This window comes from Trichomycterus rosablanca, chromosome 6 (genome assembly GCF_030014385.1).
Source record: "Trichomycterus rosablanca isolate fTriRos1 chromosome 6, fTriRos1.hap1, whole genome shotgun sequence".
NCBI lineage: Eukaryota > Metazoa > Chordata > Actinopteri > Siluriformes > Trichomycteridae > Trichomycterus > Trichomycterus rosablanca.
Window position 1 is genome coordinate 37,061,515 of NC_085993.1, and position 26,514 is coordinate 37,088,028.

General features: G+C 40.7%; 1 protein-coding gene across 1 annotated transcript in view; it reads right to left on the reverse strand.

The window, feature by feature from the left end:
• LOC134316521 (voltage-dependent T-type calcium channel subunit alpha-1I-like) overlaps window positions 1-26,514 on the reverse strand; it is a 348,154-nt gene that overhangs the window by 175,592 nt on the left and 146,048 nt on the right. Inside the window, exon 3 of the mRNA XM_062996907.1 lies at window positions 7,274-7,385. Coding sequence (XP_062852977.1) covers window positions 7,274-7,385 — 112 coding nt within the window. The remainder of the gene's footprint in view (window positions 1-7,273; window positions 7,386-26,514) is intronic.

The window sequence follows — 26,514 nt, forward strand, 5'->3', positions numbered from 1 at the left end:
CGTCCATTTTTTCCAAAAAAAGACCTGGAATGCTGATTCATCTGACCACAATACACATTTCCAATGTGTGATGGTCCATCCTAGATGCCTCCGAGCCTAGAGAAGTCAACAACGCTTCTGGACATGGTTAACATAAGGCTTCTTTTTTGCACAGTAAAGTTTTAAGTGGCATTTGTGCATGTAACTCTGTATTGTAGTGCTTGACAAAGGTTTGCCAAAGTAATCCCTCACCCATGTGGTTATATCAGCTATTGTTGAGTGGCGGTTCTTGATGCAGTGCCGTCTGATGGATCAAAGATCACAGGCATTCAGCTTAAACTTGTGCCCTTGACCTTTATGCACAGAAATTGCTTGAATGGTTTAATGATATTATGCACTGTAGAGGGAGAAATATACAAATCCCTTCCATTCTTTCTTTGAGGTTCATTGTTTTTAAACATTTCAATCATTTTCTCACACGTGCTGACAAACTGGAGATCCTCTGATCATCTTTGCTCATCAAAGACCAAACCTTGATTATAATCACCTGTTGACATCACCTGTTTGGAATCACATCATTATTTATTTTTTTCATTACTAGCCCTAAACTGTCCCCATCCCACATTTTTTGGAATGTGTTGCAGGCCTGAAATGAAGGAATGGATGTTTATTAACAAATAAAATGAAGTTGAGCAGATAAACATGAAATATCCTGGGTTCATCCTGTCTGCAATCAAATAAAAGTCAAAGTAAATGTAAGGAGCACTGCATTTTTATTTCATTTACATAATCCATACTGTCCCAACGTTTTCTGATTTGGGGTTGTATAATAAGTAGTTTCTCCAAATTCAACACAAAATGCCACTTTTGATGACTACTGCAGTCTCAGAATTATTCAAACCCATGAACAGAATCCTCACACATTTGAAATCAGTGTTGTCCCAAGCACATCTAATACAACTAATCAATGTATTTATTATATTAATTTATTATTATTATTTTATGTTTCCCCCTCTTTTTTCCCATTTCCAGCGTGGACTCAAACTATTCATTCATGTATTAAAAAATGCACTAAAGACAAAGAGCTTTACCGCTCCAGTGACAGGTCGTCTTTTTCAAAATAGTCATGCTAATTTAGGACATTTCTTTGTCAGAATACTAATTAGACAGCAGCCCTGATCTACCTCCACCCCCAGCCATGCCCCTTGTCATTGTTCATTCTGCCTTCTCATTATTGGTCTCACTGTGTCTCATTAATTTGTGTATATATTTATATATGCTGTGTGAAAGTCTAGTCCGTTAGCACATCACGTCTAAGCAGGCACGCCAGGCACTTTCTCCAGTTCCCTGTAGATGTGGTGTTTTCTGGGTCTGACCTTAGTCTACTTCATTTGTGGATAATGAACAGGGATTTGCCTGCGATGACAATTTGTGAGTTTTGACCCTGGGTAGAAATTATTTTTTTTTTAAATAAAGACTTTATGCTTGTGTCATACTAAATAAACAATACTTTATTAGACGAGTATATTGTTAGATTGTTGGTGCTTTAGGTAGATTTAAATATGTGTGTTTTATACTTGTCTCAGGTAATTGTCTGTAAGAGTTTAGCATAGACTCTTAGTGTCTGCATGGGTTAACAATGAATACCTCCCAAAAATCTGAAAGCAATATATGCAAAAACTGCTCTTTAAAAGATTCATGAAAGAAACAAACAACACAGAGATGTCAAAGATCCTCATGATCAATGCCAAGAAGTAACTGGGATGGTGTAAATCAGGGCTGTCAATCTCATTTTTACCAAGGGCCACATCTGCATTATGGTGGCCCTCAAAGGGCCGATTGTAACGTATCCTGCTGTGATTGCAGTCTGCCTTTTAAGTCTTGGACAATTTGTTGTTTTTCTTGGAGGCAAAATTCTGTGTTTGGTGTCAAAATGCCACATTTATACTGTATATTTATAATGTATATCTAAATTAATATTGTACTCCTTTACCACAGACACGGCCTCATAACACAAGAGACGTACCGGTTTCTCTTCCTGAAGCACAAACTTGTGTTCACTTTCCCATCTTTCATTAAATGTCCTTCTTCTGCTGAAATGTTCTCTTTCTGAACACTTTGGGATTATTTGTAAATATTTCTTAACATCATCTAGTGGCGGGGTGTGGTTACTTTGCATGTCACAAAATATGCATGCATTGTGGGAGATGCAGGTTATGTACGATTTTACAGTGTATTTTAAGACAGACAGACAGCTCCCTCCAAAATACAGTTATGTCAGTTTTATTTGCTTCCCAACTGTACACTGTGTGCACCAGAATGAAGTAAAACTAAAAATACAAACAAAAAAAACAAAAAAAAACTTAATACAGTACATGCACATAGCTGTAGTTAAGTGTTACATCTAGTACGATATGAAATTTAACCAAACGTAAAATAGCGGTAATGAGTTAGCATTTTGTTTAAAAATACTAATTGCTGTAGTAACGGTAACAACCGTATTTAATTACGGAATTACGGTAGAATCGTAACTGAAACGCTGTAACATACTCGCTAAACATTTACAAACAACTGAGAATATAAATGTCTACTTACAGATGATTCTTCTGTATTGGATTGCAAGAGAATTAACATATATTTATTATTGTTTATGCTACTTTACCCCGTGTTCTTTTGCCGCTAAAAAGTAAAGGTGACATGGCTTCTTAGCAAAGGTCAAAGTTAGTTGCCATTACTAGGATTAAAGGTTGCCACTTAAAGGCGCAGATGTCCCATTAAATTATAAGTGCATCCCTGTAACTACCCAAACCATCACAACAATCATACGTCTTTTAAGATCTCGCGGGCCACATAAAATAATGTGGGGGCCGGATACACCCCTAGTGTAAAGCATACCACAGTTAGACTCTGGGGCACTGAAAATGTGCTCTTTGCAGTAATGATTCTGGAATCATCATGTGGTTCAACTGATGCAGTAAAATCAGTAGTCAGGAGACTACAATTTCTAAAGTGTTAATTGTAAAGCATAGTAAAGAAGGAATAATGATTCACATTAATATGAGGGATCTTCAAAAAGTTTCCACACTTTTATATTTTGGTTGGAAACGGTGAGGGCGGAAGGAGTAGTAATTGGTCGTGTCTGAGAGACTGAGAAAGAGCTTACAGTTCAGATTTAGTGCCATCTGATTTTCACCTTTTTGGACCGCTCAAAGGATCTTTAAGGGGAAGAAGATTTTCATATGATGATGATGTGAAAGCAGCAGTGCATCAGTGGCTACACGCTCCAGCAAAAACATGGTACGATGCTGGGGAAAATGCATCGGAAAGTGACTATGTAGAAAAAAAAGTTAAAAAAGTGTGGAAACTTTTTGAAGAAGCCTCATATTTAGGGCTTTTATGCAATTATTATTCTAGAGAATTCTACGCTTTCAACTGTTTAGCAAAAGTGAAATAACTTGATTGTCGAACTCAAACTTCATAAAGAAGCTAGCTGAACTCTATAATAACCCCTATAGTTTTGAATGTCTTTTTTGAATGTCAGGCTATATGCATTATTAAGTCTTTTTATATTGTTGCTTAAAGGAATAGAAAAACATGAGGACATCTTGCTAGGAAAAAGGTTGATGATGAAGTAAAATTCTGAGGGAAGAAAAGAGAAGAGGATACTTTATAGAGTACACTTGATTATAAGCATCAAATGGCCTTTTTCAAAGACTTACAAGTGTGTGAAAAGAGTGTGTACCCTTCCTCTGAAAATTAATATCTAATCACTTATGGCTTTGGTGAGAATTCTTATTCATAAATATATTTTAGCAATTCCAAGCAGTGCAGCAGAGTAAGTTTTAATCTCACATAATTGAAACCTACCGGAGAAATCTTGACAGAACATTCCACAAAGAAACGGTCTGCTGTGACATTGAAAAACATACCTGGCTTGCACAGAGCTCTAACTATAACAACATTAAACACCTCTGGGTGAACTGAGTCTTACTGCCCAACATTAATTATGCTCTGGTGGTAATTCTTGCAGACATGTAAAGACATCTAGTGGAGAGCTTTGCCAGAGGACTAGAGGCTGCAGTGATGGAGACCAACTTTAATGTCTATGGTTCTAATGTTTGGTCAGTACGATGTCAAAGTAGATGTCATCTTCAATGGTAAAGAAGAAAAATTCCAAGAAAAATTGATCTTTCTCCTCTACTGAGAATTCCTGACTGAACAGTGCTTTTGTGCATGAACATGTGTTCTATAATTATAATGTGTGTATAATGAGACAGAGGCTTACGAGGTGTTACATACTCAGTGGAAGCCTCAAAGCAGCATCAAACAGAATGGTAGAACATCAGGACCACCACAAGTCCTTGCATATACAGTGTATCACAAAAGTGAGTACACCCCTCACATTTCTGCAAATATTTCATTATATCTTTTCATGGGACAACACTATAGACATGAAACTTGTATATAACTTAGAGTAGTCAGTGTACAGCTTGTATAGCAGTGTAGATTTACTGTCTTCTGAAAATAACTCAACACACAGCCATTAATGTCTAAATAGCTGGCAACATAAGTGAGTACACCCCACAGTGAACATGTCCAAATTGTGCCCAAATGTGTCGTTGTCCCTCCCTGGTGTCATGTGTCAAGGTCCCAGGTGTAAATGGGGAGCAGGGCTGTTAAATTTGGTGTTTTGGGTACAATTCTCTCATACTGGCCACTGGATATTCAACATGGCACCTCATGGCAAAGAACTCTCTGAGGATGTGAGAAATAGAATTGTTGCTCTCCACAAAGATGGCCTGGGCTATAAGAAGATTGCTAACACCCTGAAACTGAGCTACAGCATGGTGGCCAAGGTCATACAGCGGTTTTCCAGGACAGGTTCCACTCGGAACAGGCTTCGCCAGGGTCGACCAAAGAAGTTGAGTCCACGTTTTCGGCGTCATATCCAGAGGTTGGCTTTAAAAAATAGACACATAGGTGCTGCCAGCATTGCTGCAGAGGTTGAAGACGTGGGAGGTCAGCCTGTCAGTGCTCAGACCATACGCAGCACACTGCATCAACTCGGTCTGCATGGTCGTCATCCCAGAAGGAAGCTGACGCACAAGAAAGCCCGCAAACAGTTTGCTGAAGACAAGCAGTCCAAGAACATGGATTACTGGAATGCCCTGTGGTCTGACGAGACCAAGATAAACTTGTTTGGCTCAGATGGTGTCCAGCATGTGTGGCGGCGCCCTGGTGAGAAGTACCAAGACAACTGTATCTTGCCTACAGTCAAGCATGGTGGTGGTAGCATCATGGTCTTGGGCTGCATGAGTGTTGCTGGCACTGGGGAGCTGCAGTTCATTGAGGGAAACATGAATTCCAACATGTACTGTGACATTCTGAAACAGAGCATGATCCCCTCCCTTCGAAAACTGGGCCTCATGGCAGTTTTCCAACAGGATAACGACCCCAAACACAACCTCCAAGATGACAACTGCCTTGCTGAGGAAGCTGAAGGTAAAGGTGATGGACTAAACCCAAATGAGCACCTGTGGCGCATCCTCAAGTGGAAGGTGGAGGAGTTCAACGTGTCTAACATCCACCAGCTCCGTGATGTCATCATGGAGGAGTGGAAGAGGATTCCAGTAGCAACCTGTGCAGCTCTGGTGAATTCCATGCCCAGGAGGGTTAAGGCAGTGCTGGATAATAATGGTGGTCACACAAAATATTGACACTTTGGGCACAATTTGGACATGTTCACTGTGGGGTGTACTCACTTATGTTGCCAGCCATTTAGACATTAATGGCTGTGTGTTGAGTTATTTTCAGAAGACAGTAAATCTACACTGCTATACAAGTTGTACACTGACTACTCTAAGTTATATCCAAGTTTTATTTCTATAGTGTTGTCCCATGAAAAGATATAATAAAATATTTGCAGAAATGTGAGGGGTGTACTCACTTTTGTGATACACTGTACATTTAAACATTTTGTAGAGTTTGCAATCCAAGCACTGTGAAAGTCCAAGTTTTAATTCTACGTAACTGGAGTCCACTGGAGGAACTGGTACTCTGTCAAATGTCTCAAATGAAACAAAAGGACCCATGCATGTTTTAGCCTTTCCTCCAGTATATTTAAAAAATTATAATAAATAAAAATTATAATAAATACAATTATAATATATAAAATAAAATAAATAAAAAAGTAAAATCATCACTTCACAAGTTCAATGTCAAACACTAATCAAGAAAGCATATGCCAAGGCTTTACCCAAGCTAAATAATATCCTCATGTGTCTGTCAAGAATAATTACTAGGGCATATAACACTAGGGCTGGGCGGTATATCATAAATAACAATATATTTGATATGACTTTTTACACGATGTTAAAAAATGACCATATTTGATATATCGAGTATGCATAGAATACACAGGTTACCATTTGAGAACATTTAAAACACAAAAACGACTCTTTTCAGACGAATTATTTATTGAAATCCATTTAGAAAACTATGCTCTTATCTATGGTAAAGATTCATTCATTTTGCTCACTCTGTGGGCAAAAAACACTGGTTCAAGAGATTTAGATGTATGAACCAATCAGAGCTTCCGAATTTAAATTTTGGGCGGAATCTCTCTCTTCATTGGTTGTTCTGTAATTGACAGATAAGTGAACGAATTACCAGTTTCAGCTTTCAACCGCGACAGCCGAGAGAATAAATAAAGTTAAATTATCGACGGTTTTCATTAGTTAGGTGGATAAACACAGTTAAATATGGATTTTTATATTCTGGAAATATACAAGATGGCCTCCAAGGTAAGCTGTGGTTATGATTTTATACTGCTGTGTGGTTGATCTGGGTCACGGTGCTGCTGTTTACCATGCGCTTTCATTTTGCAATGATAGCAAAGCATTATCAAATATGAAACGTTTTCAGGATTTTTTTAATGCTCATTAATTTGAAGTAAAACAGACAACATAAATGTGATTGTGATATTCTGCTGGTTTGTTTAATATAAATGTTTGTAATAATACTAAATATAAATACTGTAATTAGTCAGAATGTATCAGAACTACAATGTTTTGTGTTTTTAAGAGAACTTATAAACAATATAAGGTAAAATATGGGCAGTACTGCCATTGTACTTTAAGTTTACATTATATCGTATCGTATATCGCCACTTCTCAAAGGCATATCAAGATAACACTACCAGCCCTATATAACACTACCAAAATCTTGTCAATACAGAAATAACTGATACATTCAGATTTTAGGGGACTAGTATATAAAACAAGTGTATGCTTACCTGCAGGATCTGACAGCGTTGTGAGGAACAGTCGATGTTCTCGCATGGTTGGTACATTCCCAGAGTCACACAGTTCAGCAGGATCACCATCATACTCACCCGCTCGAACCATGTACAGATCACAGTTAAGAAAAAATCTGATTCATTTCATTACATTCAGTTCAGTTTCACATCTATAGCACCTTAAAACCAAGTAAAGTGATTTTTCAAGTAATGATTTATTGATATTTTACTTCATGACATCATAATTTACTGTAAGTCTGTAAGACATACTGCATGGTCAGGAGAAAAATATTATTGCCTAGCATCAAGCGATTCCGGGTAGACACCACCATGCAGACTCACCATGACAGTGATAGGGTTAAAAATTATAAATTCTAATCACATACGGAGCAGATCTGCTTTCTGTTTAGATATGCAGCTGTTTGAAGATGCAGTGTATATGAAATGCATTATGTACTTGCTTTGGGCTAGGTTTTAATCTATCCACACTTGATGCTGGTTGCCCCCAGTACTAGATATCCTATCTTAATATAAAATGTAAGCACTAGCTATTTAATCTTAATACAGAATGTTACAAAAATGAATCATTATTTCTAGAAGAGCAGCTGACCTGACATGTTTATTAATGTAATAATCTGATCAGCCCATCATATGTGTGAAGTGCGATGCATAAAATCATACAGACATAGGAAGATTAATGATTTTGAATGTGGCATGTGTCTACAACAGCAGATACCACATCAGATTACACTCATATCAGCTAAAATAGGTATCCGAGACAACAAACAGATGCAGACTTGCCTAATTTTGCTGTCTGAACATCTGCTTCAGCACACAGATAATAGGGTCAGAATTTGCGAAAACATAATTTTTCTGTCCGACTGCAGCCGAACCTGATGTGGTTTGATGTGTTGTGAGTCATGAGGCTTTTTCTGCTCACCATGATGCAAAGTGGTTATTTGAATTACCTGGTACACTCAAACCAGTCTGGTCACTCTCTCTCAACAAGGTGTTTAAGCCCATTCAAATTTTCTCTGTGTACCCTAGAGACTGTTGTGTGTCATAAAAAAAAAACAATAATAATGGTGGCACACGAGATGGAGTTTCAAACTCGTCGGTTCTGCCATCTGGCTGGCTGGACGCCTACATGAACAATGATTGGCTGTTGTTCAAGGGTGGGGGTGGAACCGGGATCTCATAACTGGTGCAATTACAACCTCTGCTGGCTGATTGATGGCGCCTGCACAGAGATGGGGGATAATGCGTTGATCAGGGTGTGGCTCTCTGTACACAAAGCTGATCCGCATATAAACTCGCCTCGTGCAGGTGAAAAGATGCAGTCGGCTACTGCACACATGTCGGAGGGGGCGTGTGTTAGTCTCGGCTCTCCTCAACAGAGTGGAGGTCAACATCAGTACATCAGTAGAGAGGAAGCTTAATGCAATCGGGTAATTGGATACGACTAGATTGGGAGGAAAACTGGGGAAAAATGCAAAAGAAAAATCTCTGGACAGCAACATTTTCTGATACTCAAACCAGTCTGTCTGCCACCAACACCGATTTTAAAGTTAAAGTTACTCAGATAACATTTGTGTTACCCATTGGCCTGCTCAGAGCCCTGACCTCTACCCTACTGAAACCAGTTTTTGGTATAAACTGGACTGTCAATTGTGAGCCAAGTCTTCTCATCCCACATAAGTCTGGAAGTCTTCTCGTCTGGAAGTATTTTATTTTGATAGCCACAAATTCCACACTTCAAAATATTGTGGTAAGTAAGTCTTTCCGAAGGAAAGAAGAATGCATTAATCACAGGGAAATGTGCTGACACTGTCCACAGCCAAGGCAGCTTTACATCACTATATGTTCAGAGGCTGGCCTGCTTCTGCTTTTCCTTTGTCCACGTGATCAGCAAGCAACTTTAGTGGAGCTTTAAGGGGCAGATTTTGAGGCAGGGGCCTGAATTCCTGATGAAATAAACAACGATAAGGCATAACATTATGACCACCTTCCTAATTTTGTGTTGGTCCCCCTTTTGCTGCCAAAACAGTCCTGACCCGTTGAGACATGGACTCCACTAGATCCCTAAAGGTGTGCTGTGGTATCTGGCACCAAGATGTTAGCAGCAGATTCTTTTAACTCCTGTAGGTTGTGAGGTGGGCCTCCATGGATTTGATTTGTTTGTTGTCCAGCACATCCCACAGATGCTGGATTGAACTGAGATCTGGGGAATTTGGAGAATTTGCTCCTCAAACCATTCCTGAAACATTTTTGCTTTCTGGCAGGGAGCATTATCCTGCTGAAAGAGGCCACAGCCATCAGGGAATACTGTTTCCATAAAAGAGTGTACATGGTCTGCAACAATGCTTAGGTAGGTGGTACGTGTCAAAGTAACATCCACATGGATGTTCCAAGGTTTCCAAGCAGAACATTGCCCAAAGCATCACACTGCCTCCGCCGGCCTGCCTTCTTCCCATAGTGCATCCTGGTGCCATGTGTTCCTAAGATAAGTGACGCACACACACCCAGCCATCCACGTGATGTAAAAGAAAACGTGATTCATCAGACCAGGCCACCTTCTTCCATTGCTCCGTGGTCCAGTTCCGATGCTCACGTGCCCATTGCTGGCACTTTCGGTGGTGGACAGGGGTCAGCATGGGTACCCTGACTGGTCTGCGGCTATGCAGCCCCATACACAACAAACTGCAATGCACTGTGTATTCTGACACCTTTCTATCAGAACCAGCATTAACTTCTTCAGCACCTACTACCCATCACCTGTCAGTGGTCATAATGTTATGCCTAGTCAGTGTATACAGAAAGCAAAGGTCGGTGAAGCAAGGTAGTTAAGTCTATAGAACATAAACACATCAGTCAAAACTCAAAAAGTCCTCTTTCACGCTTTAATCAAACTTAAGCAAATCAGAAATGCTGAAAGTATAGAGACGAGAGATGAAGAAGCAGGCAGTGTGACGGATAGTAAAAACACACCGAATACCATAATACGCATCACAGGAGGATTTTAAAAGCCTGCGAGGACAAATTGTTCTCATTATTTTAACTCAGACTTTCTAATGTGTGTTTACGGAGCAGATCCGGAGCCATAGCCACGAGTCAGATAAAAAACAACTATAAACCGTATTTATGGAATAGACTCTTCGCTGCATTTATTTATGAAAGACACTGTGGCAATGGCTGCTGGATAAAAGGAAATAAAGTTGGCTTTATGGGATCTAAATAGGGTTCATGATGCGACAAACAGGTGGACAGAGCACATGCACAAACATGCTTACACACACAAAAAGTGCAGGTGGTGATCATTCAGGGTCCAGCTACAAAACATAAACCATCCAGTTTCATGTAAGCTGGTGGAGAATGCATTTATTTTTCATAGCAATTGGTTTATGGGGGCTTTAAAGGAAAAATAAATGTAGCTGCATGCCTTTCTGTACTTTATGTTATTTTCTATAACAATTGGTTTGTTGTAAGTTTAGGCAGCCCTAAACTGGCAGCTTTAAAGAACAAAATGAAATAATTAAAAAATATATATGGTACTTACTTACATATATGTTATAAACTGTTTCCACACTTTAATATTTTCATTGGAAACAGTGAGGGTGGGAGGAGTAGTAATTGGTCGTGTCTGAGAGACTGAGAGACGCTTATAGTCCGGATTAAGTGGCTACTCACTCAACCAAAAACATTTTTTGTTGATGGCTGGGAAAATGCATCGAAAGGTGACCGTAGAAAAGTGATGTCATTTGATTTTGAAATTCTAAATAAATAAGAGTTAAAAAAAAGTGCAGAAACTCATACATAAACCGATCAGGCATGATATTATAACCACCTTCCTTATATTGTGTTGGTCCCCCTTTTGCTGCCAAAACAGCCCTGACCCGCTGAGGCATGGACTCTACTAGACCCCTGAAGGTGCTGTGGTATCTGGCACCAAGATGTTAGCAGCAGATCCTTTAACTCCTGTAAGTTGTGAGGTGGGGCCTCCATGGATTGAACTTGTTTGTCCAGCACTTCCCACAGATGCTCGATTGGATTGAGATCTGGGGAATTTGCAGGCCAAGTCAACACCTCAAACTCGTTGTTGTGCTTTCAAAACCATTCCTGAACCACTTTTGTTTTGTGGCAGGAACCTTATGCTGCTGAAAGAGGCCACATCCATCAGGAAATACTCTTTCCATGAAAGGGTGTACATGGTCTGCAACAATGCTTAGGTAGGTGGTACGTGCATTAACTTCTTCAGCAATTTGAGCTACAGTAGCTCGTCTGTTGAATTGGACCACACGATCCAGCCTTTGCTCCCCACGTGCATCAAAGAGCCTTGGCCACTCATGACCCTGTCGCCAGTTTACCACTGTTCCCTCCTTGAACCACTTTTGATAGATACTGACCACTGCAGACACAAGAGCTGCAGTTTTGGAGATGCTCTGACCCAGTCGTCTAGCCATCACAATTTGGCCCTTGTCAAACTCGCTCAAATCCTTACACTCGCCCATTTTTCCTGCTTCTAACACATCAACTTTAAGGATAAAATGTTCACTGGCTGCCTAATATATCCCACCCACTAACAGGTGCCGTGATGAAGAGATAATCAGTGTTATTCACTTCACCTGTCAGTGGTCATAATAATATGCCTTTTTGGTATATATATATATATATATATATATACTGTATATATATATATATATATATATATATATATATACCAAAGTAACTAGAGGAAACACAAACTAACACAAGGGGAACATGCTAAACTTCTTACAGACTGAGGGCTGAGGTAAGACTCACCTAATTTGCCAGCCAATGAGTAAGCAAGCAAGAAAAAACTACGAAAGGTAGGAAACACCATGGACAGGTTGCAAGTCCATCACACACACACACATTTACACCAAGGGTATCTCCAGTTGACCTGACTGCATGACTTTGGACTGTGGGAGAAAACCAGAGCTCCTGGAAGAAAACCATGTGAACATGGACAGAACATGCAAAATCCACCTAGGAATCGAACCCAGGACCTACATATGAACAGAATATGAACCCATGAACTGCTGTTACTGGTTTGTACATGAGCATGAAGCAGGACCATCACTGAAGCAGGGCGAGAAATTGGTGGTAAAATTTACATATTTTTGTGCATAAACAGAATTATAATATCACCAAGGGATTAAGAACCCAAAGCTACACCACTGTTACTTTGTCCTTTCCCAACCTAAACCCCCAAATAACTCACACACACACAGAGACACACGTTAACCCATCCTATGACTGTTGGCTTTGTTTCATCTTCCTGAGTGGTAAAGGACAGTACTGTTTATTCTTCAACCCCGGTCTCTTATCCTTCCTCAAAATGTGTGTCTCTATCGCTCTCTACCTCTTACTCAGCCTTCCTGTCTTTTCATCTTCCTGACAGCTCATTAGCACTACTGTAGGGGTTGTCAGGCTTGCCAAGAGAAGACCACGATTCACAGAATCCCTCTGCTATAACAGTTTACTATAAACTTCCAATTTCATTTCAAGCTCTCAGCCAACCTGCAACCTGAATACATTAACCAAGCAAGGTGTGATAAGGTAAAGCTAAGATTTGATAGGAAAATTGGGTTCAGGTATTGGTCCCAATATTCCACTAACCAGTTTTCAGTGACCCTTCTTCCATTTCTTTCTGAACATTAGTGATGGGTCGGTCGCGAACGATCCGGCTCTAAGAGCCGGCTCTTTAAAGTTTAAAGTTTAAAGCTCCTGATTGGGAGCCGATTCGTTTTTTTCCGGGGTTTTTTTCTGTCAAAACCGCACGTGATTGGTCAAGATACATGGTGGCGTTTGTGTGTTTACACTGAGCAGGAGGGGAGGGGTTACACACACACACACACACACAGTAAGCACACGACCAGGAGAGAGAGAGAGAACTTTACACAGCCAGACATTACACGCTGGAAAGGTGAGGAAAATGAGTGAAAGGAAACATAGTAAAGTTTGGACACGAGAAGCCCCTTTTACAGAGAAGTTCAGACCCACTGAGCTTGTGGGAGACCAAGTGTTCAGTCTACAGTACCCACATCTTATACATGTGATGGCACATAGACTGTGTATCTGTCCCCTCAGAGAGAATCTTTTTTAACAGGGCAGATCATAACAGAAAAGAGAAACAGGATCAACCCATCAAAGATGAGCTCCTTGGTTTCTCTCAATGCCAATCTTCACTAAATACTTACAAATACTGTCACCTGGATGCTTTCACCTGGATTTTCTTTTTGTGTTGCACATTTTCATTTATATTTTGTTGAGTGATGCTTCAATGATGTTGTGTTGTTTCACTCTAGATGCTTGTTTACTTAGTTTATTAGGATTTTAATGTCACGTTTTACACTTTGGTTACATTCATGACAGGAACATTCACCTCACTTGCCTGTCTTTGGACTGTGGGAGGAAACCGGAGCACCCGGAGGAAACCCACGCGGACACGGGAAAGACATGCAAACTCCACACAAAAAGGACCCGGGCTCTTCACCTGGGGATCGAATCCAGGACCTCCTCGCCGTGAGGCGACAGTGCCAACCACTTAGCCACCATGCCGTCCCACTCTAGATGCAAATGTACAAATAATATACACAATCAGATCTTTTTGTCTAATTGAGGTGGGTCTTTGTTTTTGTATTTTATAATTTATTGTTGGAGCACTCTGTTCCATGTTGAGTATATAAATAAAGCAATTTAAATAATAAACATTTGATACAATGTTTTTTTTACATTAGTAATTAATTTTACATGTAATTTGGTAATAAATTAATTTAAGCAACAAAAAAAATCTAAGGAGCCACTTGGGAGCCGAAAGAGGCAAGGCAAGGCAAGGCAAGTTTATTTGTATAGCACCTTTCATACACAGTGGCAATTCAAAGTGCTTTACATAAGGGAAAAAAAAAAAAAAAAGCATTAAAACATTCCTGAGATCTAAAACCTCAGAAAGACTTCTTGCAAACATTTAGTTACAATTAAGAACATGAAATTCAAACAAGAGAGATAAAAAAAATTAAGGACATGAGAAATTAAAAGAAAATATTGTAAAGTATAACCTACAATTTAGGGAATATGAAATTAAAACAAGAGAGATAAAAAATTAAGAACATGAAAACTAAAAGAAAATATAGTAAAATATACACTACAATTTAGAAGAGCATGAAAAACTAAAAGAAATATGGTAAAATGAGGGTAATAGCAAAAATTTCGAGCTCAATCATAGGCACAAGAAAAAAGAAATGTTTTTAACCTGGATTTAAAGATTTCTACATTTGAGGAACATCTAATATCTCCTGGCAGTCTGTTCCAGTTATATGCAGCCCAACAGCTAAATGCTGCTTCACCATGTTTAGTTTGGACTCTGGGCTCAACTAGCTGACCTGAGTCCATGGATCTAAGAGATCTACTGGGTTTATATTCTCTAAACATTTCTGAGATGTATTCTGGGCCGAACCCATTCAGTGATTTATAGACCAGTAGCAGCACTTTAAATTCTATTCTGTAACTAACCGGAAGCCAGTGTAGAGATTTTAGAACTGGAGTGATGTGCTCAGTTCTCTTCGTCTTAGTTAAAACTCTAGCAGCAGCGTTCTGAATGAGCTGTAACTGTTTAATGGTCTTTTTGGGAAGTCCAGTTAAGAGACCATTACAATAGTCCACCCTACTGGAGATAAAAGCATGGATCAGCTTCTCTAGGTCTTGTTGGCACACTAGACCCTTGATTTTGGCTATATTTCTAAGATGGTAGAAGGCTGTTTTGGTGATGGTTTTTATATGGCTGGTGAATGTGAGATCTGAGTCTATTAGAACGCCAAGATTTCGGACTTGGTCTTTGGTTTTTAGAGCCCGGGAACTGAGGTGTTCACTGACACTGGTCCTCATTTCTTTGCTACCAAACACAACAATCTCTGTTTTGTCCTTATTTAACTGTAAAAAATTCTGGCTCATCCAGTTATTGATGTCCTCCAGACACTGACACAGTGAATCTATTGGGCTGTAATCATCTGGTGAGAGAGCCAGATATACAGTGTATCACAAAAGTGAGTACACCCCTCACATTTCTGCAAATATTTCATTATATCTTTTCATGGGACAACACTATAGACATGAAACTTGGATATAACTTAGAGTAGTCAGTGTACAGCTTGTATAGCAGTGTAGATTTACTGTCTTCTGAAAATAACTCAACACACAGCCATTAATGTCTAAATAGCTGGCAACATAAGTGAGTACACCCCACAGTGAACATGTCCAAATTGTGCCCAAATGTGTCGTTGTCCCTCCCTGGTGTCATGTGTCAAGGTCCCAGGTGTAAATGGGGAGCAGGGCTGTTAAATTTGGTGTTTTGGGTACAATTCTCTCATACTGGCCACTGGATATTCAACATGGCACCTCATGGCAAATAACTCTCTGAGGATGTGAGAAATAGAATTGTTGCTCTCCACAAAGATGGCCTGGGCTATAAGAAGATTGCTAACACCCTGAAACTGAGCTACAGCATGGTGGCCAAGGTCATACAGCGGTTTTCCAGGACAGGTTCCACTCGGAACAGGCTTCGCCAGGGTCGACCAAAGAAGTTGAGTCCACGTGTTCGGCGTCATATCCAGAGGTTGGCTTTAAAAAATAGACACATGAGTGCTGCCAGCATTGCTGCAGAGGTTGAAGACGTGGGAGGTCAGCCTGTCAGTGCTCAGACCATACGCCGCACACTGCATCAACTCGGTCTGCATGGTCGTCATCCCAGAAGGAAGCTGACGCACAAGAAAGCCAGCAAACAGTTTGCTGAAGACAAGCAGTCCAAGAACATGGATTACTGGAATGCCCTGTGGTCTGACGAGACCAAGATAAACTTGTTTGGCTCAGATGGTGTCCAGCATGTGTGGCGGCGCCCTGGTGAGAAGTACCAAGACAACTGTATCTTGCCTACAGTCAAGCATGGTGGTGGTAGCATCATGGTCTTGGGCTGCATGAGTGTTGCTGGCACTGGGGAGCTGCAGTTCATTGAGGGAAACATGAATTTCAACATGTACTGTGACATTCTGAAACAGAGCATGATCCCCTCCCTTCGAAAACTGGGCCTCATGGCAGTTTTCCAACAGGATAACGACTCCAAACACAACCTCCAAGATGACAACTGCCTTGCTGAGGAAGCTGAAGGTAAAGGTGATGGACTAAACCCAATTGAGCACCTGTGGCGCATCCTCAAGTGGAAGGTGGAGGAGTTCAAGGTGTCTAACATCCACCAGCTCCGTGATGTCATCATGGAGGAGTGGAAGAGGATTCCAGTAGCAACCTGTGCAGCTCTGGTGAATTCCATGCCCAGGAGGGTTAAGGCAGTGCTGGATAATAATGGTGGTCACACAAAATATTGACACTTTGGGCACAATTTGGACATGTTCACTGTGGGGTGTACTCACTTATGTTGCCAGCCATTTAGACATTAATGGCTGTGTGTTGAGTTATTTTCAGAAGACAGTAAATCTACACTGCTATACAAGTTGTACACTGACTACTCTAAGTTATATCCAAGTTTCATGTATATAGTGTTGTCCCATGAAAAGATATAATGAAATATTTGCAGAAATGTGAGGGGTGTACTCACTTTTGTGATACACTGTATCTGTGTGTCATCTGCATAACTATGGTAATCAATGTTGTTAGCCTGTAGCATTTGGCCTAATGGCAGCATATAAAGATTGAACAGAAGAGGTCCGAGAACTGATCCCTGGGGGATTCCACATGTCATAGCCACCCTGTCGGATTCACAGCTGCCCATAGTGACGAAGTAACTCCGGTCTTCTAAATAAGACCTGAACCAATTAAGGACTGTTCTGGAAAGTCCAACCCAGTTTTCCAACCTATCCAGCAATATTCTATGATCTACAGTGTCAAAGGCAGCACTAAGATCCAGTAAAACCAGAACTGATATTTTACCCGAGTCAGTATTCAGCCGTAGATCATTTAACACTTTTATGAGAGCCGTTTCAGTGCTGTGGTGAGCTCGAAAGCCTGACTGAAATTTGTCAAAATAACCACTGGAATTCAAAAAACTGCTGACTTGATTGTAAACAACTTTCTCAATGATCTTGGCTATGAAAGGAAGATTTGAGATCGGCCTGTAGTTGTTTAACACAGACGCATCCAGAGTTCTCTTTTTTAGGAATGGCTTAATGGCAGCTGTTTTCAGTGACTTTGGGAAAACGCCTGATTCTAGTGAGCCATTAACTATTTGTTGCAAATCAGTTTTTACAGAGTTAAAAATAGTTTTAAAAAATTCAGATGGCAGCATGTCGAGACAACATGTCGATGATTTAAGATGCTGAACTGTTTTCTCCAGTGTTTTTTGGTCTATTGTATTAAATTGTGACATAATAGTCATGTTATTTCTAAGTGTCTGTAGGGGCAGCCGGCTCTTTTAAGTGAGCCGAGCCAAAAGAACCGGCTCTCTAAAAAGAGCCGAAATTCCCATCACTACTGAACATGATCTGAAATGATGCAACAGAAATGTTGGTTTTCATCACTGCTAGGCTATTGTGTCTGTGGGGGAACATAAATACAGTGGTCATTTGCTGCTGACCCAGTGTCACTGTTGTGGTTCGCTTTAAGTGGCTACACACATGCCAGCTATAGAAAGTAATAGAACAGATATGCTCCCAAATCACATGATATCCACTGGATCTGAAATAGACCAGCTAGAGAAACAGATTGGGTGCGAAAATTTAGTCTGGCTTGGAGCTGGCTTGATACCACTTTTTTATGTCAGCTCCCTATACCGCAAATTGAGTAGCTACCGATACCGATACCAATCCGATACCGTCATTTCTCCTCTCAAACAACTAAGCAGTAATAATACATGTCTCAATGCACCATGGTTAAACTAGCTATCTAAATAACACTGCTCAGACTGTGAAACAAATATTCTAAAGGAATAAATACAGAACCTACATCACACTTATGCAAAATTGCTGTTTTTATTTTAACTTTTACACACAGAACATTTAGCAGCATTTTTGGTTTCACTTATGTTCAAGCTGTTGTTCACGTGACACATCTCGCTTTACGGCGTGTCGTCCAAAGTGTATACAACTGGAAAATGTGGATGTCAATCAAACGTGATGAACCAATTAGAATTGACGCAGAGTTGAGATTTTCCGTTAAAGTTCCGTCACGTTTTCAGATTATTAAACCCTGCTGGATTTTGAAGAGGACATCTGTGGGAAACGATGTAGTTTGTTTTATTTCATAACACTAATGGATTAATTGTTGAGGATGTGAGAGATCTCCAAGCCTGGACAAGATCTTTATCTCAGGTGAGCAATTTATTATTTATAAAGCGATTTTTATTGTGTTTAAACAGTGTTTTTAGATGTGGCAGTAGTAGATGATTTTTATTGTGTTTAAACAGTGTTTTAAGATTGGCAGTAGTAGATGATTTTTTTTTAAATGCTAAAAGTTTAAGTAGATCAGTGTGTTTAAATTTCTGAATGGCTGTTGCAAATGAGTTGTAGATCAGTGGCACATGTTAATGATGTCATCAAGATGCACCTTGTTGCGGCAGTTGCCGAGTGACTGGCAATAAACGGCACTCTGTTGGAACGTATCTTTGTGTGTTATTTGCTTTACACACAAACAATGGCCTTATTTACATTAAGCAACAGTATCGGATCGGATTACACGTTTTTTTCCTTCCGATATCGGGCCAATATCGGACCGTGCCAGCCCTAGTCTAGCTGTACAAGATCTACCTTATTCAGTAAAGCCTATTTAAGCAGAATCAGAGTGACCCAACATGACACCGAATACAGACCAATTCAGCTAGCTTTTGAATAATCCAATTTGAGGAATATGATGTAAAATAGGAAAGTCTGAATAGGTTCATTTACACACCAATAATAATATAAAGTCTGTATAATGTCATTCCTTACCTGCCATCTCTGTTTTATAACACAATGATTTAACTCCCAGACACTATATTGCCAAAAGTATGTGTGTGTTTCTGCTTATTTAGGTGATAAAGTATTGAGAGTTTATTGACCGGTGTGGGACAAAAACGCATTGCTTACAACTGACATTCCAATTCATACCAAAAGTGTTTTTTTGTATTGAAATGCCCCCCCACTGGTTGAAAGAATAACATGTATTTATTAATTTTACACACCTACTAGCAATACTGGTGGCTGAAACACCCAAGCTTAACCATTAGAAGAAATTAACATATAAATTTGACAATACATTGCCTAATAAATCATGTTTGGACAATTAGCTCTAAATAAATTACACAGTCGATTCACATTATTATGACCAGCAGCTAATGCCAAGTTCACACTACATGACTTTCTGATTTGTCGGGTCGCTGTACAGTTCACACTACACGACTGAATCTCTTGCACTCGGGGGTCTTTTCAGTCGGTGTGTATTTCACACTACACGACTGATCGGCGATAGGGGGTTTCACACTACACCATCTATCACCAACTGGAATCGCAGGCGCGCTTCTCCGGTCTCCCAAATATCGTTTTGTCACGAAAACAAACACGAGAAGTCGCGAAAGGTTTAATGATACCACGTCCAAACATGCACGTCAACAAGTAGCGAGTGATCAAAGTTTGTGTGCGTAAAAACAAAGAGAAAAAAACAAATGAATCTGAGTGGATTTTGCTTGGATTGCTCTATAGTGAGTTGGAGGTTAATAAATATTTTTTGCAATGCAGCGCTGGTGTTTTGTAGAGAACGGTCAGGTCAGAAATACCGTAAAACTTGTATGTGTGTGCCGGTGTATTATGATATAAACTGTATTAAGCCCCTTTACAGCCACACTCCTCCCCTGCGTTTCTCCTCACGCTGTATCTTGTGTTCTCACTGGCTGTTCGACATAGCACTCATTGCCAGTTGTGCAACTCAGATTGAGATATCTGACATGCTAGAAATCTCGATCCGGTCACCAAGCGCTCGGCGAGCCAGTCGGATCGAGTTGTTGGGTAGTTCACACTTAGCGATTGAGAGCCGAGTTTTGATCGCTGAGCGAACGCCGACTTGCTCCCGAGCCGGCAAATCTAGCGCCGACCAGTCGCCGATCTGGGCGAAAGTCGTGTAGTGTGAACTAGGCATAACCGCCGTGTGCAGCAGGACCTGGTAGGTTGGCACAGGTATCTGGAGCCATGCTGACTGCATCGCACAGCTGCTGGAGGGTGCATGGGGGAGGATCCATATGCTCAATTGAGTTCAAGTCTGGGGAATTAGGGGGTCTGGGTAGCACTTGGAAGTCTTGGTCATGCTCTTCCAACCAATGTCGGACATTTCTAGCCATGGGACGTGTTGCAAAGTCTTGCTGGAAGATCCAATCCGCCCCATGGTACCGTTACCCATGACAGCAAAGAGGGATATAAGTGCAGACAGCCTATTATACACCTTATATACCCACCAAGCTCAATCTGAAGAAACATGACTTCCTTCATGAGGTACGCGCTGCTGAAAGTAGGAAGTGGTCATAATAATGTGACCTGACTGTGTATTCTATATATGTACTACAGTCAGTATCCAGAGTACCCACAAATTTCATTTACTATACAATGAGCTAGGTTTAGCTAATAATAGGCAATAGATGGAGTATAAGGACAGCTGTAGCTCAGTGTGTAGAGCTCTGGTCATCAAAAGGTTGTTTATTTTCTGTTCTATACAAAGCAGCACTTAATACAGGTATGTACATGGCTGATAAGGAAATACCTCATTTTCTAATGAACCATTTAAAAAAGAACACCCTTTACACTGTTATTGTCTGCAATTTTCAAACTGGTATGAATCCTTGATTTCTTTATTTATTAATTATTCTCTTTAATAAATTCATCAGGGTCATGCTGGGTCTAGAGCCAATCTAGAATCACTGGACACAAGACAGAAATACATCCTTGACAAGGCTATTGCAGGGGCATCACAAACTCCCATTCAATCACTTTTAACAGGAGAAAGTAGCCAAATTACCCTTTGAAAGTTTTTGAGTGGTGAGAGGAAACCAGAGTAATAGGAAGAAAACATACCAATAGGAAAAACATACCAAACTCCTAATAGCACAGCCCAGCTTCAGCTTATAGACTGATAAGGGAACTCTTAAAAAATTACTAAGAAAATATTAATGTCGATATTATGCTCGTATTATAAAATGTGGTGTTTACCACAATCTTCCAGTTTCAGATGTAAAAGAGGTATTAAAAAATTCTCTACCTGAATTTAATCTGACCCTCTCACTCTCCATTAATAGATAGGGAAGTGTCCACGCCACAGGCCTGGTTAGCTCATTTATGGAGCTTGTGAGGAACACGGATATTTAATTAGGGACACTGCAAGCACAATTATGAGGGACTGCTGGCACAGTGGGCCATTAAGCTCTGGATGGGGACCCAGATTTGGCAAAGTCATTCTACTGGGTTTCTAGGCTAAAATAAACCTTAGAGACGGCTGCTGTTCACCTGTCTGACCAAATGCTTTTACAATCAGAAATTCATCAGCTGTTTAAAATAAAAAATATGAAAGGTTGATGATCCTAATCCAGTCTTACTGGAAATATAAATAAATCCAATAGCATGGAAAATAGGAAAAACTAAAATACTTGGTAAATACTAGTGGCTTGTTCACTGACCAGGCATAACATTATGACCACTGAGAGGTCAAGTGAATAACACTGATATATCTGGGTGGGATATATTAGGCAGCAAGTGAACATTTTATCCTTAAAGTTGATGTGTTAGAAGCAGGAAAACTGCAGCTCTTGTGAGGTGTTCCCAGTGTGCAGTGGTCAGTATATATCAAAAGTGGTCCAAGGAAGGAACACTGGTAAACCGGCGACAGGGTCATGGGCGGCCAATGCTCATTGGTGCACGTGGGGAGCGAAGGCTGGCCCGTGTGGTCCGATCCAACAGACGAGTTGCTGTAGCTCAAATTGCTGAAGAAGTTAATGCTGGTTTTGATAGAAAGGTGTCAGAATACACAGCGCATCACAGTTTGTTGCATATGGGGCAGCGAAAGGGGGACCAACACAATATTAGGAAGGTGGTCATAATGTTATGCCTCATCGGTGTATATTGAATGCAAACACATTGTAGTTTTCCAAATGATGAATAGTAAAGGACAAAGTAATAAACATATAATTAACAATTATTTAAACCAACGTTTCTAATTACTTATTACATTACACTACTGTGAAAAATTACCCCACCCAATTTCTTCTATTGCTGCCTGTCACATTTAAATGTTTTTAGTTTTTAAGATAAACGCAACAACATTAAACACAAAACGAATCTTTTAAATGATTATTCCATCTATTAAAGTACAAGATTTTCTTAAAACTTATATCACCGCCGCTCAGGTGGAGCAGCAGTAAAATACGCTAGCACACCAGAGCTGGGCTTTCGAATACATCGTATTGCATCGAATCTCAGCTCTGCCATTTGAACAATGTTTGGCTATATGAACAATGTTTGGCTGTTGTTCATCCAGGTAAGGAAGTCGGATAGGGATCTCATAACTGGAGCAATTACGTACTCTGCTGGCTGATTGATGGTGTCTGCACAGAGTTGGGGAATAATGCTGATGAGGGTGTGGCTCTCCGCATATGAACTCGCTTCCTGCAGGTGAAAAGATGCAGTCGGGTACTGCTCGCATGTCGGAGGGGGCGTGTGTCAGTTCGCTCCCCTCAATCGGGGCGGGGGGTCAGCAACAGTAAAGAGGAAGCGTAATGCTGGGTGAAAATTGGACGCGCCCCCTCTTCTTTGCTCGATTGACTGCAGGCATAAACTGCCTGTTTAAAGTCTTGCCACAGCATCTCAAGTTGATCCAGATCCAGGACTTGGCCACTCTAAATCCTTAATTTTGTTCCCATTAAGCCATTCAGAAGTGAACTTGCTTGTGTGCTTTGGATCACACATAACCCAACTGTGCTTGATCTGTAGATGATTTCCTTATGGTGGAATGAATTTTCTCTTTGAAAGTCTTGGGGATCATCTAGATGTTTTTTGGTAAATTCGAGGCGAGCCTTTGTGTTTAATGTGGTCATTTACATTTACATTTTCAGCATTTAGCAGACGCCTTTATCCAAAGCAACTAACAATACAGTTACAGTATACAGTCTGAGCAATTGAGGGTTAAGGGCCTTGCTGAAGTGCCCAACCTGGCAGTGGTGGGGCTTGAACCAGCGACCTTCTGGTTACTAGTCCAGTACCTTAACCACTAGGCTACGGCTTGCCAGTCAGTAGTGGTCAGTAGTGGTATGCAAAAATGGCATGGATGGCATATACTCTTCCAGATTTTAAAGATGTAAAATATTGGACTATAAAATGGAAATAAATAAATACATAATAAAAAAAAAATAGATGTGTAAACTTTTTTTAAACTTTGGCTCTGCAAGATTCATACTGAATCAAGGTCACATGTTCACCTTATAATCTAAATTTTTTCTTTCTAAACACTTACTCTGCATAACCTAATAAATCTCAAATGCTTTTACTCCTGCTTATAAAAATGCTAATTCACCTCGGAATATTTGCTATTCAAACCTCAGCCTGATAAGCAACATGGTCTACCTGCCATTTCCTGTCAATTTGCTTGTGTCAGCACTGGCAGGCTTTACCAACCTTCCACAATCTTCAACACAGCGTTATCCTCTTCGAAGTAAATCATCGTTTGAAAGAAAGAGAATAGAGGAGGATATATTTAAAGCCTTCATGAAATTCCATCTTGTGTTTTCAGTAGGTCTCTCAAAGGATGGTCTATCATGGTATGTGGTTATTGATCTATGGATATTACATGCTCCATTTATCGACACTCTGAGATTTGTCATGGCTGGTGTTTGACAGGGTGATCGATTAAATAAACGTCCTGGTAAACTAGTATGAAATGACAAAGGACAAGAAAGACGAGCTGTGTTATAAATCAGCTAATGGCAGTTATTTTTCTTGGTCGTAATGAACTTGTAAAAGCTGGTGGTGTGAAAACATGGCATTTTTATAAAAAAAGCCAACATTTTACAGACCTAAACACTGATTTAGAAGTCTACAAACCACTGTTAAAATGCCAAATGTTGCCAAGGTAATGTGACCCATAATCTGTGCAATTCAAGTACTAACCAATTTAGAGTTATTTAGAATGGAAAATGGGCGCCCAGGTGGCACAGTGGGATATTCTGCTAGCACACCAGCACCGAGATTCTGAAATCCTCGGCATTGCCACCGGTCGGCTGGGCGTCGTCTAGCGGGCATAATTGGCAGTGCCTGCAGCAGCTAAGTTTCTGCTAGGGCGGGATGACCAGACTATGTGGGCGGGGACCTTGATTAGCAGATAGAGAGGCACCTGTGCAGAATGCATGGGTGAAAAAGGGTTCAGCTAAGGGCTGCGCGCGGGAGGAGGAGGAGGCGTGAGCAGCAAAATACCCACCTCTACTGCAATCAGGGATCCCCCAGCAACGGAAGACAAATTGACTACGCTAAATCGGGGAGAAAATGCATTAATAAAATAGAAAAAAAAGAATGAAAAATAAAAATTAATTAATAAAATCAACTAATTAATTATAATTAATAATAATAGTATAAATATAATAATAATAATAATAATAAATAAATAAATGTGGTTACATAAGCACATCCTCTTATGATTGGTGATGTGGCTGTGTTCAAAATTAACCAGTCACATTTAAACTCATGTTAAATAGTACCCAGCACACGCCTGTCATCAAAGTGACCCTGATTAACCCCTCGTAAAGTTCAGCTATTCTAGTAGGATTTTCCTGACATTTACTTAGTCGCATCTTACAGCAAAAGCCACGCTCTGCACAGAGCTTACAAAAAAATCAATAGGATTTCATTGTTGAAAGGTATTAGTCAGGAGAAGGGTATAACAAACACTTCCAAGGCATTACACATATCGTGGAACAAAAAGAAGACGGTCATCAATAAGTGAATAAATCATGGGACACACGTGACATTACCAAACATTGGACATGGTTTAAGGAGGTGCATATTTGTGCAACCACATTATTATAAGTAAATAAATAATTAATAAAGGTTTCAGTTTGTTTTTCAATTGTACATTACATACTATGTCTGTTAGGCTCTGTGGCATCAGGGGAATGTACCATCTCTCCCTGATGCCACAGGCCTTACAGAGCAGAAACGAGCTGTGCCTTTTATTACCTGGCCAGCTCGTTAGGGCGAAGTGGCTACACCTGTGCCTTCCCTTATTTAAGGGATAGGTGCAGAGCTGTAGCCGTCGCACCTTCTGCTCTAGTTGGCTGTTTCTTTTTTCTTTCTTTGAGTTTGTTTGACACTGCGGTGTCCTTTTATGTTTATTGTTTTTTTTTATCTTTAGGTTGTGCCGCCGCAATGTGCCGCCGCCGCCGTGCCGCTGCCGCCGGGCCACCGCTAGTGGGCGCCACCACGCCGCCGCCGCCGCCAAGCTGCCGCCACAGTGCCGCAGCTGTCGTGCCGCCGCCGCCGCCTGGTTGTCGCTCTCAGGTCGCCGTCGGGCCGCTGCCGCCGAGCCGTCGTGCCGCCGCCACCTAGAAACCCCACGGCTGCGCCCAGAGGAACGTGACCCCCTCCCAGCTACCGCTGGTGACAGCGTCACGTTCCGCCCTCTGGAGCGCAGGAGCAAATGGCCACTTCCCAGCCACCCTGGCTGGTGACAGCGCCTTTGCCATTAACTTTTGAAACCCGCAAATCGATAAAACCCGGTAGCTGGCATGGCTCTAGCCAGCATTGGTTGCTGGAAAGCGCCATGCCACGCAGCTATTATCGGTGTTACCCCCCCTTCTTCGGCCAACAGCGCGAGGTGGTCCATCTCGCGAACCCACTCTTTGCTTCAATAGCGCCGGGAGCGAGTCTGCCACTAGCGCCGCTGTGGCAGGCTGTTAAAGCTCCCGGTCGGGAGGCAAGAGTCCTGGGTTCGCGCCTCGCGCTTCCCCTTTTCTTTTGTTTGCTTTTTTTTGTTCCTTTTCAGCCCCCGACGTCCGGCTGCCTTCGGGATTCCCCGAAGTGTTTTTTGTTATTGTTATTCTTTTTATTTTATGTATATTATGTTTATGATTTTGTAAATAAAACCCTTTTTTAGTTAAACCTCCGCATCCCTGGGTCCTTCCTCCCCACATCATAACAATGTCATATGAAAGTTTTAAAATTATATATCTTGATGTTAAGATTCCTTTTTTTTCACATCACAAAACCTGTCATTGT